We start from the raw sequence: 19,838 nt of genomic DNA, 5'->3' as shown, positions 1-19,838 counted from the left end.
TAGCTTGGCTAAACGTTACCCAAACTTAAAGTTTAAACGACTACCATGGTGAGACATTTTTGCAGGTATCATTGTCAAAAATGTACTGCATGCCCAGTGTGTGCTCTGGACACTGAGAGGGTGGGATGCTAAAGATCTGAACAATATTGCAACCATGCACTGATTTTACGATTGGCCTAATTTGCTCGGAGTGTTCACTGGTGCGGAAGAATGACATAGGATCACTCCCATTATCGAGTCTTCAAGAACCGGATCACTGATTCTAGATTCACTTTCCAAAACAAACAAAAACTAACCCCAAACAAAGATGTGAAGAGTTAACACAGGTTGTCAAGCCTGGGCCCCAGGCTCTAGATTCGTTTTTAGTACTTGACTAATCTAATCACTCAATTCAAGCCCTTTGTGATTTGGAGAAGACAAAATACTAAAATGTACAAAACACAGGTTGTCAACCTGTTAACACAGGTTGTTAAGCCAATCCTGGGCCCCAGGCTCTAGATTCGTTTTTAGTACTTGACTAAACTCCTCACTCAGTTCAGGCCCTTTGTGATTTGGAGAAGAAAAAATACTAAAATGTACAAAGCACGGGGTCCCCAGAACTGGTCCAGAGAAGCACAGGGTCCCCAGAAACGGTACTGAGAAGCATGGGGTCCTCAAAACTGGTACTGAGAAGCATGGGGTCCTCAGAACTTGTCCTGAGATGCATAGGGTCCTCACAACTGGGTTAATGGAAACTCATGAGTACATCTTATGAAGTGTTCCCACCTCTCTCAGTAGCAACTACCAGGTGATGTCATTGACATTTTGATGAGCTCAGAGGAATTACACTGAGACATAATAAATGGACTTGTGTGACGAGTACACTGACTATAATTTTAATTATACAAATGATGCTTTTATTTAGTTTTATTGGAGCTCATAAAGGAATATTAAATTGCTTTAATGCTTGTCTCCTTTAGGCAATTGTTTTAATATGTATCCAGTTTAATACGTATTCCACATTGCAGTGTACTCCATTGGCGGTGTAATGTGTAAAGGAAGTCTGTGCAAGGCACTGTGGAATATACTGGGAGCTTATCTCTGTCATCTGGCACATGTCTCCTTCTGAAAGACACTTTTGTGTTGCTTAATTAATAAGACCTGAGTCCCTAAAAGCAATTGAAGCATTTGCTAATTAACTTTATTATGTAAGTGTCTACTTTCCCAAGAGACTGCCATGCAAGCATACGCTCTTCAAATTGAAATGGCGGTTATCACACACACACACACACACACACACACACACACACACACACACACACACACACACACTCACACACACACACACACACACACACACACACACACACACACACACACACACACACAAAACCCCTCTCTCAAAGGGAACATGCAATTGTGCTTCCCAGCTTGTTCCACTTTCTCAGCCTGACATTGCTGGATGAAACTTCATGCCCACAACATTCTTTTCCTCCTACTTCCTCTTCGTCTTGAGCGTCCCATTGAAGTGTGTCCAGAGCGGGAGCCTCACTTGTCGGGGCGGCTGGGAGAAGTCTGCCATCTTTCCAGTGGGTCTGAAGGACGCTTTCTCGCTTGGGTCCCCCTCCAAGTGGAGAGCGCGGCAGGGACACTGCACACACTTCCTTTGCTTTGTTCCCCAAGCTTCAAATCAGGGAAACATTATCTGTGTTTGTTCCATCTGACAGGTAGAAAAGAGGTCTGAACAGGAACTCTGCACAGCAGACTGAAGCCTTATCGGACAGAACTGATAAACGAGCGAAGAAAATGGAAAGAAAAAAGATGCTTTCTTTCTTGAATGGAGTCACCATTTTAAGCCATTTGGACCTCTGTGACGGTAATGACTGTGAAGGATTGGCTTTATTTCCGACAGAAACCCTTTACAGTGGCAATTGTGAAATGACATTCAGAAATGCAGCACAGGCATAATTTCTGTAGAACGTGGGCTGGAAGCTCAGTTTTACGAAAATGCACCGACCCAGGAATGTCACTGCACACTATTCAAGTAAAACCACTGCTGCTTAATGAATAGGAGAACGCAAGATGCAGGCCATCATGCCACCGAGTTACTGTATGGCCACAACAACTCTGAGCAAAGTCAAGCCTGCCGCGTGTCGTTCACGCTAACGTCGGCGTGCGACGCATGGGCCACGTGTGAAAGGTCTCCATGGGGAACGGACAGGATGTGGAAAGCCTCTCATTACTCTTATAATGGGCTGAGCTGAATGTAATGTGAGTTTATGTATCCGGTGGGTTCGCGTCATGTCTGCAGCGTGGGAGAATGCTATCAGTAACATAATCCGCATTCCTGTGTAGAATCCCTCTTCCCCCTCAGCTATCAGGCGGCCCAGAGGAACCCTTCTTCATCGTCAATAACCAACCGACAAATGGAATAGACATGATGTGATAGACCGCTTGTGTGATCAGCTGGGGGAGAGAGCATGCAACAGCCAGGAGTGGTAAAAAGACCCACCAGAGTAATGAGCCTCCACCCAGATTAATTTGTTGTGACAGATCTCTGTTGGTCAATTAACCCCAGTACTATGACATGTTATACAGCAGAGAAGGAGAGAGAAATATAGAAATGCAAAGACAAAGCTTAACAGGTAACCTTTCTGCCTCTGTAATGTTTTGATGAGAAAGAAAATAATTTATAGTGTTTCAGTTCTGCCTGTTATACATTCTTAGTAATGCATGGCTTCAAACCCAAAGCAGCCAACTAGACAAACATCTAACATTAAACCTTTTTTTATTAAACACATAAGGTGTATCTAACCCATTAATGCATGATTGGATGATAGTGAACAATAGAACAATGCATCATTAGTTTGTATCGTGCAGTTGGCCCAAAGATGCCTCCAAAACACACAGCTTCAAAGGCTTTTGAGGCGATCCAGCCGGATTTCCATCTTTTCATATCCGCAGGGCCTGGGCAGTATTCAGATTGTATCTCTCTGGGTTATTGAGCAGTGCTGCTGTGTGCTTTTAACAGCACAAAGAGTAAATGGTGAGAGCCCCTTCTGGAAATGAATGGAGTCTGTATTAAGAGTCGATAAGCATCATTTATTAGAATGCTGAACTCACCAGAAGGGATGGAGTTGTTTCTTCCATCCAGTATATTAAACAACATAAAAACGTGACCTAGAAAACATCCTAGGGGAAAAAAAGGGCCTCTGACAAGCTACAGGCTAACTGTCCACCTCATCACTCTCCCCAAAATGGAGACCTTTCCAAACACTGGACTGGGGTTCTGTGGGAAGTGTCTAGAAAGTTCTTGCCCATTCAAGTGAAATAAATTGTCAGCTCTTTAAAACCAACATTTCTTTTTTGTTTGTTTTAGGATGGTGGTGTTTGTTGGGTAATTCTGGGTCACTGTGCGCTGGGCTTTACACACATCTGCCATGACTAAATAAAACCTATATTATATGTTTAAAAGGAGGGGAGCATCTCACTTTACACAGCCAGAGGATCAGAGGACAGGGCTGGAGAGAGGTCCAGTTCTCTGAGTTCTGGATTCTGCTGCCCGATGGATCATTAGTATACTCTCAGTTTACAAAACAACCTAGCACTCTGAAAGAAACAGCTGATCAGCTGAAACTGTGCTGGGAATTTGCAGGATAAAGTCAATCATTGCATTTCTAAGCTCTACAAGTGATCATGCGCAAGAAATGATCAACACTCGCAAGTTTTCTGTGAAGTGTGCATTTCAATAAGCATGAAATATCCTGAAATTGAGGCTTTTGTATAAATCCAGTGTAGAGGTGCTAAAGTTCAGTGTAGAGCGCCGTTGCACATGCTGGGAGATCGCTTTGCTGTATTGTCTTCATTATTTAGAGTAATTGTGGCAGAGTGCGTAATAATGGCTCAGGCTGTCTCTGTGCTGGGAGGTTAATTGCCTTTGAATCCCAGAGCCTGAGGCAGAAGCAGGGGAGTGTTGGGAGATCCATTAGAGACGCCTGCACACAGCTGCCCACTCAACACTGCATGGACACGCCTTGCGCAACAGCAACAATGTGCAAAATAACAAGATGGCCACGCTGGTGAGTGCTGAGTGTAAACATCTGGAAATCGGTGTCAAATCAGAAGAGTTCTGCTGAACTGAAAGCACCCTGACCCAACGACCAACAAATATGAATGTGAATCCCTTCACTGTCATCGTACATGTACAAAGAGATTCAGTATCATATTCTCAAACATTTAAACAAAATACAGTACATACAACAAATTGTTGCTGGTGTTTATTCATAAAATGTTCACTAAAAGAAATGGTACGGTAGTGTGAAAAGAGAACATTTGTACTCCTACAGGACTCATGAATCAGGTGGGGTTTTTCATCCAGGCTTTCTTATGGCTCTTTCTTATGGTTTCTGTTAGGAAGTACCATGTTTGGTGAACCTGGAACCTAGTACCACTGTGAATCTACTTTTATTGCTGGTCAGTAACACAATCTACACTTATTTTCCATAGAAATTCTGTTAACACCATCAAGGTCTAAGGTGGTGTTTTTTCACATATTTTCTTAAATTCACTTTAAAGGTTCTAGCACAATACCCATAGGTTTCATATCAAAATGTTCAGACCAATCTCATCTCTTTTCCTAATCAGGTACCATTTGATCTGCATAAAGAAATAATATGACCATAAAGCTGAAAATATGAGGTCCAATTTTAGAAATATATCATATTTCAGGTGAAAACATACACTTACTCATGTGAACCAACTGTTTTGGTTCATAAAAGCAGTGACATATGTGAATACAATATCACACACACACACACACACACACACACACACACACACACACACACACGTATTGTTCTGTAGTAAACATTGTTTGTCTGGAAACTCTTTGTACTTTACTATAATTTGAAATGTAAAAAAATAAATAAATGATATATATATATATATATATATATATATATATATATACACTAATATATAGTATACAGTACATGGAATATAATATAGTATTTAGTATACATAGCCTACTAGTATATAGCATATGTATACTATACTAGCTCACTTTGACACAAAAATACTTTAACAAAGTAAACTTTTACTAATGGACGGTCAATTTGTGAATTAGAAATCAATTTCAGGAATTTTGCACAGAATCAGCATTTATCTAGCTTGGCTATCTAGTATCAGACACATTTGTGCCTAAATGTGACCACTATTATAGCGATGTTGTAAAATAACATTCATTTAGCAAACGATCTTTTATTTTCGTAATCTTCTTCATCAAAGGAATCAAACCCCTCACACTCTCGAGATCTGTTACCTTCCTCACTTTTCACAGCTGTACGCTTGTGGCACAACATGTGAGCTGCTGGCTGGTTAGATGTCTGAACGAGGAAGGAAATGTTTCTGATGTGGAGGGTAAAGCCTTAGTGACTTCATAATTGTTTATTGGTTCGTTTCACACTGATTGACACTTAAATTCACCAATCACATACAGAGCGTAGATGGCTAAGACCTGAGTGACAGACAAACACACGAATCACACTGTGAGAGGCGGATGGCGTGTATCTTAACCTATAATCTATCCTCTTTATCTAACCTCTTGTAGGCTCTTTATTCTTACTATCGACACAATTTAAAGGACAGACTCTACAGATTCAGGAAATGGTTCAGGAAACCATATTTCTACGCTGGCTTATCGCAAAGATAATTAAAACATCAAAAATGACGCACTGGCGCGTCCGTCAACCTCTGCACGCACAGGTGTAAAGAAACATCCAGGCCTCAGTGAATATACCTAAAAGCCTTAATCCTAATCCACAATCCATCATTATCTGCGATCTTTTAAATAAACAAGAAACGAGAACATCCTGGACCTGGACCTGGATGCTGTTGTGTTCTAGGTACAGTTGTAACAGTGAGACCAGTCTGTGGCTAGCCAAAGCACTCTAAAAGATCTCTAATCTGGGCTTTAATATGAAGGCGGTGTGACCAAGTGTGAGCATCAGATGGAGCACTACCTGTCCACACGATTCTGCAAACAGCCCAGTCCGTGATGGGTAGCACGAACAGAAAGTGACGTTGCGTGACTGTTAGTGACGCATTGACAGCTGGTCACAGATGAGTCCTCCTGAATAGTTATGGACTTTGTGAGGAAAAAAGAACCCACAGGACTGTATACTAGAAAGGGCCACAGGATCATAGCGTGAGAATAGAGTGAGACCTGGTGAGAAAAAAAAACAAAGCTTTGACCTTTTCAAATTCGTATTCTTACTTATCCCTCCTCCCTGTCTGCAGGGAGGAATAGTTTTTGAGCCATGGTAAGTTTCTGATATTAACTGATATTAACTGTCTTTTGCTTCTGCACACATTGTGATTTTAGTGGCGGTAGATACTTCAGGTACTTCTCACTGAAGTATTTATCTGAGTTTCACTGCACTGCCACACAACATGTGGCATCCTGCCAAGGAAATGTTTTATGTAGAAGAGTCTCTAGCACACAATAAATCGGCAGCACACAACAGCTGATGTGGGTTGTATATCCACCTGGGTATTTGTTCTCATTTTCCACAACATATTTGGCTGGCACAAGCATTGTTCTAAAGTGTGGCCCATCCGGGTAAAGCCAAGTGGGTTTTTTTTTTCCACACACACGCGCGCGTGTATGTGTGTGTGTGTGTGTGTGTGTGTTGTGTTAGAGATGGAGTTCGGTGATGAAAACAGTAATTTAAAGCACTATAATGCAGTGGCTCTTGGCTCCTTCTCAGAAGGGGCATATCTGTCTGAGTCCATTTTGGCAACCTTTAATTTTACAGTTGTCTACAGCAAGGCAATGTGATAATTAAAGTAGCTTAAGTGTGTGTATGTATGTTTGTCTTAGGACTGAAGGAAATGTGTGTGTTTGTGCTTGGTGAGTGTCTGTGTGAGAGAGAAAGAGAGACCTTGAACTATCAATATATACTTTTTCTCTGTAGCCTATATTTCCAAATTACCTAGATGAACGGAGCCTTATCAAGGGAAAGGTACCACATTTTCAATACAATCCAGCCATTTATTTTCTATGGGAGTCAATAACCACTGAGACATCAAAAGGGCCATCTCGCTGCTATCTCCTTTCATGCATGATGCATGCAATCAATCTGAGCAGCTCTCGTCCATTCCTGAGGGAAGCTGCCCTAAATCCCGATGGCTGGGACGTGTGGGGACCAAACTGGGCGCAGAGTGGCTCTGTGCTAGCCCTCCAGTGGTCAAGAGTGCATCTGCTGGCACAGACCAGGAGCCTTTTCTCCAGCGACATATGCATTAGGAATCGTGAATGGGGAGGTTTGAATTGATGATGACCAACTGAAGGAGTAACAAAGCCCAAGACTGATGCCAATCGTGCAGCCACACACACAGGATGTGTGTTGCTGGGCGAATGGTAGACTGAAGCGCACATGGTGAAGGTTTTGGGGATATTCAGGATGGTTTGTGCAAGGTTCCAGTGGCACAGAGGTCCCGGTACAGTGCAGTCCTGAGTTGTACTCCGTTGCCCTCTCACCTGGCTTGGCGTTATTAAATCACGAATGTGTTCCTCTGAGCCGATTTCGTTCAGCCACACACCAGCTCCGCTCTGCTGTCGTATGAGGAGTGGAGGTGGCGTGTGGACACCCCACTCCTCCATCCTCTCTCAGCAGGGCCACTGGGAAAAAAACAGCTCCACCATCCCCCATCCGCAGTGCCTTTAGGGCAAACGGCTCAGTTTGCCTCTACTAGCAACTGGCTTTCCAAAACACACAGCGTCGGGCAAGAGAGAGTGGAAAATAATGGCCTTATCAGCCTATCAGCTTTGCCAGGCCCTGGATCTGCACAGCAGCTATATGACGCGCGTGTCATTCATGTGGATCGGAGACTGATACACAACCAGCCAGGGCCTTTTTTTAAAAAATTGCTGCCATTTCCTGACAACAGAATGCCTTTCAATGAATCTCTCTATATTAACTGAATTACTACATGATGGTTTGAAGAGTGTAGCACCACGCAGTCACAATGCGTCGTGTTTATCAGAGCCTGTACCTCATTGGGGATAAAGATAGAGAGATGGAGAGAGATGGAGTGTGAGAGCAACAGAAACAGAGAGACTAACAAAAGTGTGAGGGAGTGAGAGAAAGCGAAGGAGAAATGGACGGACTGAGATAGAGAGGTCCTGTATTCACTAGCAGGACAGTATTTGTATACCTGTTTGTTTGCTGAGGGTGGGTTTGAGAGGCAGAGGGGACCCAATCGAACAAGCAGACGACAAACTTCATTTCGTTTCTTATTTACAATCACACCAGCAGCATGGTTTTGCCTTCATTATGTCAAGAGACGCATTAACAAGGCAATGAGCATCCCAGATGTAAAACAAATAACTAACTAAGAAAATTAATAAATAAAGTTTGACTGATGGCACTTGTTTTCACTGCTCTGATTACGTGTCATTCATTTGAAGAAAAAACACAAAAATGTTCAAAAGTATTACAAGTTAGAAGAACAAGGGTAGAAATTATGATTAATGAAATATGTTTTATTTTATGCAAAATGTGTCACATTGTGTATTATGCAAAATCACAGAAATGTTGTTCACATTGATCTTTGTGTTATGACTGTGCGTAATCTTTGTGTTACGACTCTTTGTGCATAATCTTTGTATTACGACTCTTTGTGCGTAATCTTTGTGGTTTGTGTGTTGGTGTACGGTGGTGCATGCATCTGTCACTCACGAGGAATTTTGTTGAGCTCGTTCATGAACTTGTCTTTGAGTTTGGAGAAGGCTTCATCTTTGCGACCCGTGCCGCCAGGTCCTGCCACCTCCGTGCTATTGGTCTGGATCTCGGGCCCCGCGGTGGGGGCGGGGTTTCCCACTAGGGCTTCCATCTGGCTCATAGCTAAACTGGGTAGCCAGGCAGAAGCTGAGACAGAGACAGAGAGAGTGAGAGAGAGAGAGATATTATGAGAGCGATAAAGAGAAATAGGAGAAAAGCAGAAAAGAAAGGGGGAAAAACCACAGATGATCAACATGGGTGTCATTAGGCCTATTTTATATAGCCCCCCTTAAATGTTCTTTAGCCCCCCAAAATAAGTACGCGTTATTCGTTTAAATCATCAGTAGTTCTCATTCATTCTGTCTTATTCAACCATGTCATTGTGTCTCACAATATACTCACAATGTACTGAGATAAATGAGCACTCGGACCTGAGGGAGGTGCTTATGTCAACAGCCATGAAACCTCAAATGCAAACTGAGTCTGAAAGATGTAATGTTTGTGCTATAGCTCTACACTGCTGTGTTACAATCTCAATTTATGTCTCGCTGTGTGTGAGACAGAGGATCTCTGTGTGTGAGACTTGCTAAAGACTGTGTAACCTCAACATAAGGAATACATCATTTGCATGATTTACAATGGTCCAAAATGAAACCACACTGACACCGACAGAGGAACCCTGATGAGTATTAGGATTAGTATTAGCTTAGTAATACTGACAAATGCACAAAGGACATCAGACACTGGATGCTGATGTACTTCCTCTTACTTAATCCTGACAAAACAGAGGTGCTTCTATTAGGCCCAGAGACAGCCAGGTCCTCGCTCTCTAATTACTCAGTAAACCCTCATTGGTCTCCCAATCACATCTTCTCTTACAGATAAAGATCTTGGAGTCCCAGTCTCTTGTTCAAAGCTCATGTGAATAATGTTTCTAGGACCACCTTTCTCCACCTCAGGAACATTTCAAAGATGCTCTCCTCACATGATGCATAAAAGCTAGTCCATGCATTTATTACTTCAAGATTGGACTACTGTAATGTCTTACTATCTGGCTGTACCACTAAGTGCCTAAACAAGCTCCAGCTAGTTCAAAATGCAGCAGCCAGAGTTCTTACTAGAACATTTGATCACATCACTCCTATCTTAGCTACTTTGCATTGGCTTCCAGTAACATTTTTTATTAATTATAAAATACTTCTAATGGCCTACAGAGCACTGAATTCCCTACAGTACCTTAAAGAACTCTTACTATTGTGGTGACCGTTGTCGGCCAGAGGAGGATGGCCCCCCCTTTGAGTCTTGGTTCCTCTCAAGGTTTCTTCCTCGTGCTCTAGGGAGTTTTTCCTCGCCACTGTCGCCCTTGGCTCACTCACTGGGTGCTGGGACTTGTACATTTGTAAAGCTGCTTTGTGACATCTGTTGTAAAAAATGCTATAAATAAATTTGACTTGATTTGAGGACTGATAAACAAACGCTAATGTAACGTTACATAAAAAGCAAACTAAAGACGACTTTTGCATTAAGCAATGCGGCATTTAGGGCAGGTGTTAATGTCTGACCCTTTTTCATTTTTGTGATTTTTCTGAGAGCGTCATGTATTCCCAGTGACACCCCTGGCGATTCCCCTGTTCAGTATGCATTTAAATAATTCCTGCATCATGTAACATAAGACATGTGTGCTTTTGTTTCTGTGTTTGGTTATGGACAGTATCTACAGTATGTTTCAGTCTTCATTTAGCAGTCCTCATGTTGTGTTTGAATAAGCTTTACTGCACACTCACAAGGCTAACATTGAGCCCACTCCCAGTTTTTATTAAAACAACGCTGTTACACTTAATCATTCGGTCCGACTTTAAGCAACTGGCCAAGTGAAAGCAACCTAGCGAACAAAAGCTGTGATCGTTTTTAGAAACCAGCTCTGGCACATTCGTATGCGTGTGTAACGGTGAGCGGTAAGGAGGCGGACACGTGCGGAGAAGAGCGAGATTTATTAGGGGCACATCCAGAATCAGCGACGAAGTCACAGTCCAGGGTCATAGAGCCAACATAGAGATCACGGGGATACATGGTAAACAAAAGGAACAAAACATAAGATGAGAGAAGGGAAACTGGTTATGAATCACACAGAGGCTAAGATAAACCCAAGGTAGGAACCATGGAGGCATGGATTAACAAACAGGCTTTGATCCCCAGTGATCAGCAACAAAACTAACCTAACACGGGTCTTGGATACATGGCCTAAAGAACATTAAACAAGACACAGGGGCGAATCATGAATGGCGGAGAAAATGGAACCACAACAGGGAAGTAAAGCAAAGCAAAGACAGGGAAGTCATTCCAATAAGGATACTGGGAAGGCCCTAATAAGTGTAGCAGTGTGGTGGGAGACTTATTTCTCAGCAGCTGTTTGGGTTATTTTTTAAAAGATTATTTTTCAGCAGCTGAAATGAACACGTTGAATGTTTCACGGCGAATATGTTTGATATTCAAGCATTTTTTAAATTTCACTTTATGTTCCGTGGGACCTCAAAACGTATCATGAAATTCTCAGGAAACCGAAGGAACCCAAACCGAAACAGACGCAGACAAAATTTGAAGGGAATATTCTGTACTCTGCTGCACACAGAGTTTTATTTGCATTTCCAGGGAAAAGCTGGAACACAGCAGGTACTGGACCTTACTGTGGCGGGCTCGTTCCGGTGTTGATTTGGGTATTTATGGGTGTTCAGTTCACCCAGTCTCTCATCTTCCTAGCTTTCTTCCCTCTCCTGCCTTTCTTTCTCTGACTCAGCTTCTCCCCGAAACACTTTTGTGTTTGTGCTCTTTCTGATCTGTGGGTGACGCTGTTTCCACCTACCCATTTCTTTCACCCACTGAGAATAATGCCACGCTGGGTGGATAGAGAAGCTCTTGAAGAAACTCTGGCCTCATAAACACATAAAGATCATTAAGTGCCTGCTGGTATGGGCTGCTGTTAGTCAATAACTTTAGCTAATAACAAAGTTGATTACATCCCCCCCCCCACCAATCTGTGATTGTGTGTGTCTTTGGCATCAGGCTGTGTGTGTATGTGTCATCCACTCTCTACAGGAGGTGGGCTATAGAGACAATAGATCTTGTTATTGCCGCTGTTCTGGGCAGGTTGTCATCGTCACACTTATGTCGCTATGGTGACAGCAGGAGTAATGGCTCATGGTGCATATGAAGGTTGTATGGCCCTGAATGTGTGGGGAGTGTGTGTGTGTGTGTGCATGCGTGTGTGTGTGTGTGTGTGTGCGTGTGTGTGCGTGCGTGCGTGCATGTGCGTGCGTGTGCGTGCGTGCGTGCGCGTGCGTGTGTGTTTGCGTGTGTGTGCGTGTGTGCGTGTGTGTGCATGCGTGCGTGCGTGCGTGCGTGTGTGTATGTGTGTGTGTGTGTGTGTGTGTGCGTGCGTGCGTGCGTGTGTGTGTGTTTGTTTTTGCTGTGTTTTGTGTGTGCATATGTGAGCATGTCCTTGATGATTTATCACTACAAAGACAGAAGTTTTTCTGCCTTAATGCTGTCCTTGTCAGGGAAAGGAAAGATACATTCACTCAGAATGTATACATTTACATTTACATTTACAATTACAAATGTAAATGTAAATGTAAATGAATATTGTGTGTTGCGTAAAGGACAGGACATGTATGGCGTCTTTGGGATTTAGTGTAAAGACAGTTATGTTGGACAGTTTATTGTTTTCCTGCTCTAACGCACCTGTTCAAACAAATGTTGATAATTAACTGATGATCTGAATCAGATGTGGAAAGAGGTGGAGGGGTATTATACTGTGAGACAGACACTAAACTCTGGGGTGGGCGGAGAGACAGACGTTAAACTGTGGGGTGGGAGGAGTAACAGACATTATACTGTGGGGTGGGCGGAGAGACACTTCTGGACTGGACCTTGTAGCCAGGGTTATGAAGCCAAGCCCACTGAGAGGTTGGCTAAGTGCTGGTCAAGGAGAGTTACTCCTATAGTCACTAATCAGACGATTGTGGTGCCCAGGAAAATGTGTTCACAGATGCGTTCACTGCCACCAGGGAATCCGCTCATCCTGGGAGCACAGCAGCACAAAGGTCATAGGCTGAAACATTCACCAGGCCACATGCTGCAGTGCACCACTGTGTCATGGCTTTCCGCTCAGAAAACAACACCATTTTCATTTTGCTGGCTCTATAAACTGCTGCCTTTCATCTAAAGTCTAGAATCAAAGGTCACTTTGCTTTCAGATGCCACACTCATGCACGGGCTGTGCCAATCAGCCGTGGAAAACAACAAAATCATCTGCTTTGAAATTAAGTGCAAAAAGGAAGGTCACTTTGTATGGGGAACACAAAGGATTTCAGTGCAGGGAGCAGATCTCCTGCATTCCTTGATGACCTTCTCATGCTAATGTCCCCTTATGGTGAGTTCAGGAAAGACAGGGAGAGAGAGAGAGAGAGAGAGAGAGAGAGAGAGAGAGAGAGAGAGAGAGAGAGAGAGAGAGAGAGAGAGAGAAGATGTAGAGGCGTGGAGGGGGTGGAGAGATGCACACAGAGAGAAGGAAAGGGCTTAGCAGGAGGTTTGAGGACCAGGAGGAGTGATGAGCAGTTCTGGTGACACGCGGATGGTGTCGTGCAGTTTCTTTAGGAAGACGTGGGTGGCTGGCCTGGCAGCAGAGCTGAGCTCCATGCAGGAAGGAGGAAGACTGTGTGTGTGTGTACGTGTGTGTGTACGTGTGTGTGTGTGTGTGTGTGTGTGTGTGTGTGTGTTTGTGTGTGTGTGTTTGTGCCTGTGATTTCTCCCTGAATAGCTCTAATGCACACCTGTAAAGTTTAGTTCGTTCACTCAAACGGTGAGTCAGAGTTTTACAAAAAAAAAAAAAAATCACAAAAGGCCTATAATTACTCACAGAGTAGGACCCAGAAAAGAATGTCCATTAGACTAAATTTGCATTTAGTGGGACAAAAGAAAGTGCCTTTGAATGAGAACTGAAGGTGCACAATGCTGTGGATTAGGCCCTAGGGGGCGATCACGCTGATAGTCTAACAATCCACAGCCTGTATTACCTAGAGTGGAACCGGGGCTCCCTGATCAGTGTTAGCAGTTGGCTTTGGAAAACCCAGAGAAAGAACTGAACAGCCAAAGGAAGTGGCGTGATTAGAGGGTGATTAGGCAAGAACGCCGGCCTGCCAGCAACCCGACACAGGTACAGCAGGTCTGGATTTGTTGGGGTTTGGACTGGGAGATGGGCACAAATGGTAATTACAGTACACAGCACAGTGCAATGCCAGGAGGTAATGGCTGTATCACATTATCACACTGTATGACAATATCACATAGCATTATCAGAATACTATACAAGTGTATGATATTGTCCTATTCTTTTAAAGTTCAACTCTACATAAGTTTGTGTTGTGTTGTGAGAAACAGGCTTTTTTGAAGGAATCTTTGATCTTCTGGGGATGTCAGGCTCCAATCTTTGCTCTCCATTTCAATTTAAATGAATATTGCCCTTCCTATATATGTTTTGCCCCCTTTAAACGTATATTAAATAGATCATAAAACAAACACACACACACACACACACACACATACACACACACACACACACACACACACACACACACACACACACACCATAGAAATATGTGCACACACACAAATGTATGCACTAACTATGGGCCAATTTAATACTCAACAGTGACCTTTAACACAATGGCTGAAGAATATCTGCTCTGCTTTTCAGAACAAACACCCTCACACACACACACACACACACACACAGAGCAGAAATCTGTCAGTCTATTTCTTATTTCCAAAATGCTTTTATGAATAGAATCCGTCTCCCCATTGTATAAGAAACTAGCCTTTGCAGATAAAAATACAAAGGCGAGACTGATTTGAAGAGGAATGCAGCCCACTGTAGATCTCCGTGTCTTTCTATTGAAGCTCACTGATGGGTTTTGAATTCGCCTTTGTCATAGGGACAGGGGAACCTTACCATATTGTTCCATTCAGCTGAAATTCATCAGTATAGCACTTATAACAGGCCACTTTGTCAGTGGGCAGCTTTATAGAGATCCCTGTCCGGAACCCTAATGATCTGAGTGAGGTGGAATTGCTTAACCGCCTGAGACGACAACATGAAGAAACCTTAAGAGACTCCTCAGGCCAGCGTGAGACGTGGCAGAAAGAACCAGGCTGGGATTAGGACGCGGGCACCGGGACCTTTTGTTACGTTCTGTGTCTTGTGCCTTGAGTCAGAACCATACAAGCGGCAGAGATGTTTTGAAAGCCGCTGCCTCCAGTCTTCATCGTGCTGAAGAACAATATGAAAGCATACAATCCTTACCCAATTACCACTCTACCCTTCCTCCTCACTCATCCCCCCCTCCTTCTCTCCAACTGCGTTACACACTCCGCCCTGCTGTCCCGACTCCACAGACGCCATTGTGCAACACATGGCTCCGCACACCACTTAATCCTCTGCAGTAAAGCAATCACCCTCTTCCGGTTGGCACGGCGAGTCGTTGGCATGCCCAAGTGCTCACCACTTTGATTGGACTCTTATAGTTTCATTTTCGGATGGTCCGGGGGGTCACGTTATTTGCCGCCTTGGCGGTGAGAGGAATACGGCGCTGCAATGCTGGGTGAGGAAAAGATAAGGCTGTCAGATCAGCCAGGCGTTAAGTTACAGGAAGAGAGGAAGGGCAGGGGTGTATACACGGGCCGTTATCGTTTCATACTCTTTCATCATTTCAGAGCTTAATACAGCATTATGCCATGAATCAAAATGAGCATTATTTCTCCAGAGCAGTTAAATTAACTCTTGGGTCTCTGTATCTTCTCATTTAAATTTAGAACTCAGTGGAGCATTTAATTATCAACTATATCCACTTAGCAAGAGCTGACATCCTTGTGTCACTGTGATGTGTCTTTAAAGCACGCATGCATTCATACTGCAATCAATGCACAGACAGATTTAAGATCAACAGAAGAAAATCCAAACCGATCGAATGTTGCGACTCTCTAGTGATGCATCAAATCATGCAAGTCTCAGCAGAAATCCATCATCACCCTCATCAGAAAAAGAGAACATTTCTAGGATCCTTCCATCTTCTAAAGCAGCAGTGAGATTTTTGTCATGTAATTGAAGCAGCTCCTTGAGGTATCATTTCGGCCGGTATCTGAAAAGCACGGGCAATAAAGCTGGCACTTCACACGGGCCCATTAGCTTTCTGATTGGTCCTAAGAGTCAGAGATGGTCTCAGTGACTTTGGGGAAAGGGCTGTTCAACTGTCTTTCTCCTAACATATGGTATGGTTAGCTTTAATGCGCTCTCCCATGGGTCAGGCGATGAGGGAGACATTCCATCTCAAGCTTGGCCTTCCTCATATTAGGAGTGTGTGACAAATTCAGTCTCTTAGGAGGAGTGTAATGAGGAACAGTTTGCCTAAGCTCACGAAAAAACAGTGTAACACTAGAACACCCAGTACTCTTCCAGTTTACACTTAGAAAATATAATATACTGGAAGGACGATGGCTGAAACTTCAGCTGAAATGATAATAACATGGGAGCTGCTGGTGTCTGGCAGGGCATCGCTCAGAAATTATCACTTTAAAAAGGCCTCTGGTTGGACAAAACTAATCACATGTGATTGCTTGGTCAAACAACAGATTGCAGACACAAAAAGAAAGTGGAAAAAAACAAAAAAGAAATGAGAGAGTTAGAACAAGCTTTGGATTAATGCTAAGGCTCCCGATCAATAGTCCTAATCAATAAGATAAAGAGAGAGAGAGAGAGAATTAAAGAAGGGAGACAGAGGGAGAGCTTGGCTGGTGTGTAGGCTCAGCTGAGGCCTTGGACAGTGTCACGGCTTGGGCAGAGGCGTATTAAGCAGCCGGCCGTCCAGAGTCCTGGAGCCCAGAGCAATGCCGTGTGGCTAAACTTGGCAGGCAGCCACTGACTAGGATCTGTAAGTCCATTCCAACAGCATAAGCAAATGAACTTGATTGTCATTCTTGTCTTTCTAAAGTAGGTTTGAAAGCCTGCTTAGAAGACGTTTAAGGTTACAATTTGCCTGCTGGTACATTGGCAGTGTTTGCTTCTGTACACTCGTGCATCCAGGGATCACACACATGGAAGCAAACCTCTAGCTATAACCAGCAGCAGTCTGTGGTGAGGACGCTGTCAGTCATGCTGAGTGTCCCCAAAAACCACAAGGACATGTCTCTGAATCTAACGGGACGTCTGATTACATGAATGCGACACAACGAAATGCAAAAAATGAAAAGAACTAAATTAAAGGATGGACAGCATGAATAGTTCACTCCAGCAACATCAACAATTAAGACATATTCACTGAATTCTAAGTTGTTTATCACATCTAGCTAATAAAACCAGAGCCTACAGTGTCCTCGTCACGGGCCTCCTCGTCAAATTTGCTTTCATTTTTCCATTTACATAATCAACCATTTGTACGTTACATTAAAAGCAACACAACAAAGGAGTAAATACACAAATTGCATGCTGATGAATTCCAGTGTGGTCAGTAATTTGCATGAGTTCATTTAACTCATTTATTTATCTCAGCTGAAGCACTTGGTTTTTGCTGGTTCACTTTTTTCAGCTAATGCTGTACATTAAAGTTTCTTTAACCAACTTTGTTTACAGAATTAGTTAAAACTAAGAAGCCATTAATTGCAGCTTTAACAAACCAGAAGCAATGTTATCAAAGTATGTGACACCATTACTGGATCACTGCACCAGTGACATCATGGCAGATTCTGAGGTCTGGTGTTAATGGTGTTAATCACTTTGCTAACATAACTTATGACTTACTAACTAATGTTGTAAATAATGTTAGTTAAGGTAAACACAATGTAAAGCATTAATTAATTTCTATAAAGCTTCTATAATGCACAAATTGCAGAGCAACACATATAAAATGAGAAGTTCGGTACATAAAACATAATTTTATTTAGGTGATATTTAGTTTGTGAAGTGCATTTTTAGGTTTCCTGGACAGTCAGATATGTATGAGTGGAATATTTTAGAATGCTGTGTTCTCTCTGGTCTATGCTGGGTCTGGTCTATGCTGGGTCTGGTCTACACTGGGTCTGGTCTATGATGGGCCTGGTCTATGCAGGATCTAAACTATGCTGGGCCTGGTCTATGATGGGTCTGGTCTATGCTGGGTCTGGTCTATGATGGGCCTGGTCTATGCTGGGTCTGGTCTATGATGGGCCTGGTCTATGCTGGGCCTGGTCTATGCTGGGTCTGGTCTATGATGGGTCTGGTCTATGATGGGCCTGGTCTATGCTGGGTCTGGTCTATGCTGGGTCTGGTCTATGATGGGCCTGGTCTATGCTGGGCCTGGTCTGTGCTGGGTCTGGTCTATGATGGGTCTGGTCTATGATGGGCCTGGTCTATGCTGGGTATATTGTAATTACCCAACAGGACACACAACCCCTATGCAGTGCCTGAGGACTCCAAGACTAGCTGTTTATCAAAGCTGGCTTTCTCTTAACCACAGCAATATACTTATGCAGAGAAGTGACCTAATAAGCAATTTGATTTTACTTACATAAATATACTTGAGGGCAGAAGAGAGGACAGACTTTTCTCCCATGTGTGTATGTTTGTGTGTGTATTTGTGTATGTGTGCGTGTGTGTGTGTGTGTGGGGGGGATGAGGAAGATAAGGTTAAGCTACCCAGTGTCCTGCAGCAGCTCTGCACTCCCCTGTGGACAATCTCCAGAGTAATGTGAATGGAAAAGTTATTAACCCTTCTTTACAGGAAGGCCTCTCATACATTATTTAGCCAATGCACAAAGATTTCCCCTGTTTTTCAATGACCCTCTAAGCAGGACAAGGGGAAGCCTTAAACGCGTTCGCTTTGTTGCGCACAAGGTGTCAGGCTGTTGCATCACTTGGTCGGCCCCTGCTCTGTAGCTCAGAGTGAATGACCCTCGCTGCTTCCTGAACGCTCCATTGACCCGCATGACGTCCTGTGCAGAGCACTACTCTTAATCAGAATTCAAAGTTTCCAGCCAAGAGGGTTTAAACCAACTCCTTCCTACAATGCAAAAACCCCACAGAAACAGGACAGATTAACCCAACCACAGAACAAATGTTTTGGGGTTTTTTTGTTTACAAATATGCCTATATTATACTCATGAAGCCACAAGATTGCTCTATGCTGGTCTGGGGAAGAGAGACCTGGGAAAGTGGGTTAGCTCTCAGGTTAGCACTACAAACATGAAGCATAGATTACCAATCTGGTACAAACATAATCATAGATTACTTGACTGGTACAAACATGAAGCGTAGATTACCCGTCTGGTACAAACATGAAGCGTAGATTACCCGTCTGGTACCAACATGAAGCATAGATCACCTGTCTGGTACAAACATGAAGCATAGATTACCCTCCTGGTACAAACATGAAGCGTAGATTACCCATCTGGTACCAACATGAAGCATATATTATGCTTCTAGTACCAACATGAAGCGTAGATTACCAGTCTGGTACAAACATGAAGCGTAGATTACCCGTCTGGTACAAACATGAAGCGTGGATTACCCGTCTGGTACAAACATGAAGCGTAGATTACCCATCTGGTACAAACATGAAGCGTAGATTACCCGTCTGGTACAAACATGAAGCGTCGATTACCCATCTGGTACAAACATGAAGCGTAGATTACCCGTCTGGTACAAACATGAAGCGTCGATTACCCATCTGGTACAAACATGAAGCGTAGATTACCCGTCTGGTACAAACATGAAGCGTCGATTACCCGTCTGGTACAAACATGAAGCGTAGATTACCCGTCTGGTACAAATATGAAGCGCAGATTATCCATCTGTCTGGCTGAATCTGGCTAATAGTAACCTTGAATCCTCCAAAGGGGAGAGACTGAGAGTAGAGAAGGAAGTGGATGAGAAAATTATTATTCTGGAACGGAGGAACCCCCGACTCCAGAACATGAACAGAATTTGTTTCTGTTCCATTCAATCAACATTTGATTTCTAAATATATTAATTTGGCTAAATATACTAATATA

The 19,838-nt window shown here is 43.2% G+C and overlaps 1 protein-coding gene across 1 annotated transcript in view; it reads right to left on the bottom strand.

Moving 5' to 3' along the window:
• Positions 1–19,838, bottom strand: part of syt1a (synaptotagmin Ia) — a 178,385-nt gene that overhangs the window by 28,744 nt on the left and 129,803 nt on the right. Inside the window, 1 exon segment of the mRNA XM_027018520.2 lies at positions 8,721–8,909. Within this exon segment, the coding sequence (XP_026874321.2) occupies positions 8,721–8,883 (163 nt within the window). The 5' untranslated portion in view covers positions 8,884–8,909.

Source organism: Electrophorus electricus, chromosome 7, assembly GCF_013358815.1.
Source record: "Electrophorus electricus isolate fEleEle1 chromosome 7, fEleEle1.pri, whole genome shotgun sequence".
Taxonomy (NCBI): Eukaryota; Metazoa; Chordata; class Actinopteri; order Gymnotiformes; family Gymnotidae; genus Electrophorus; species Electrophorus electricus.
The sequence above is the reverse complement of the archived record's forward strand: the minus strand, read 5'-3'. Positions and strand labels throughout refer to the sequence as shown.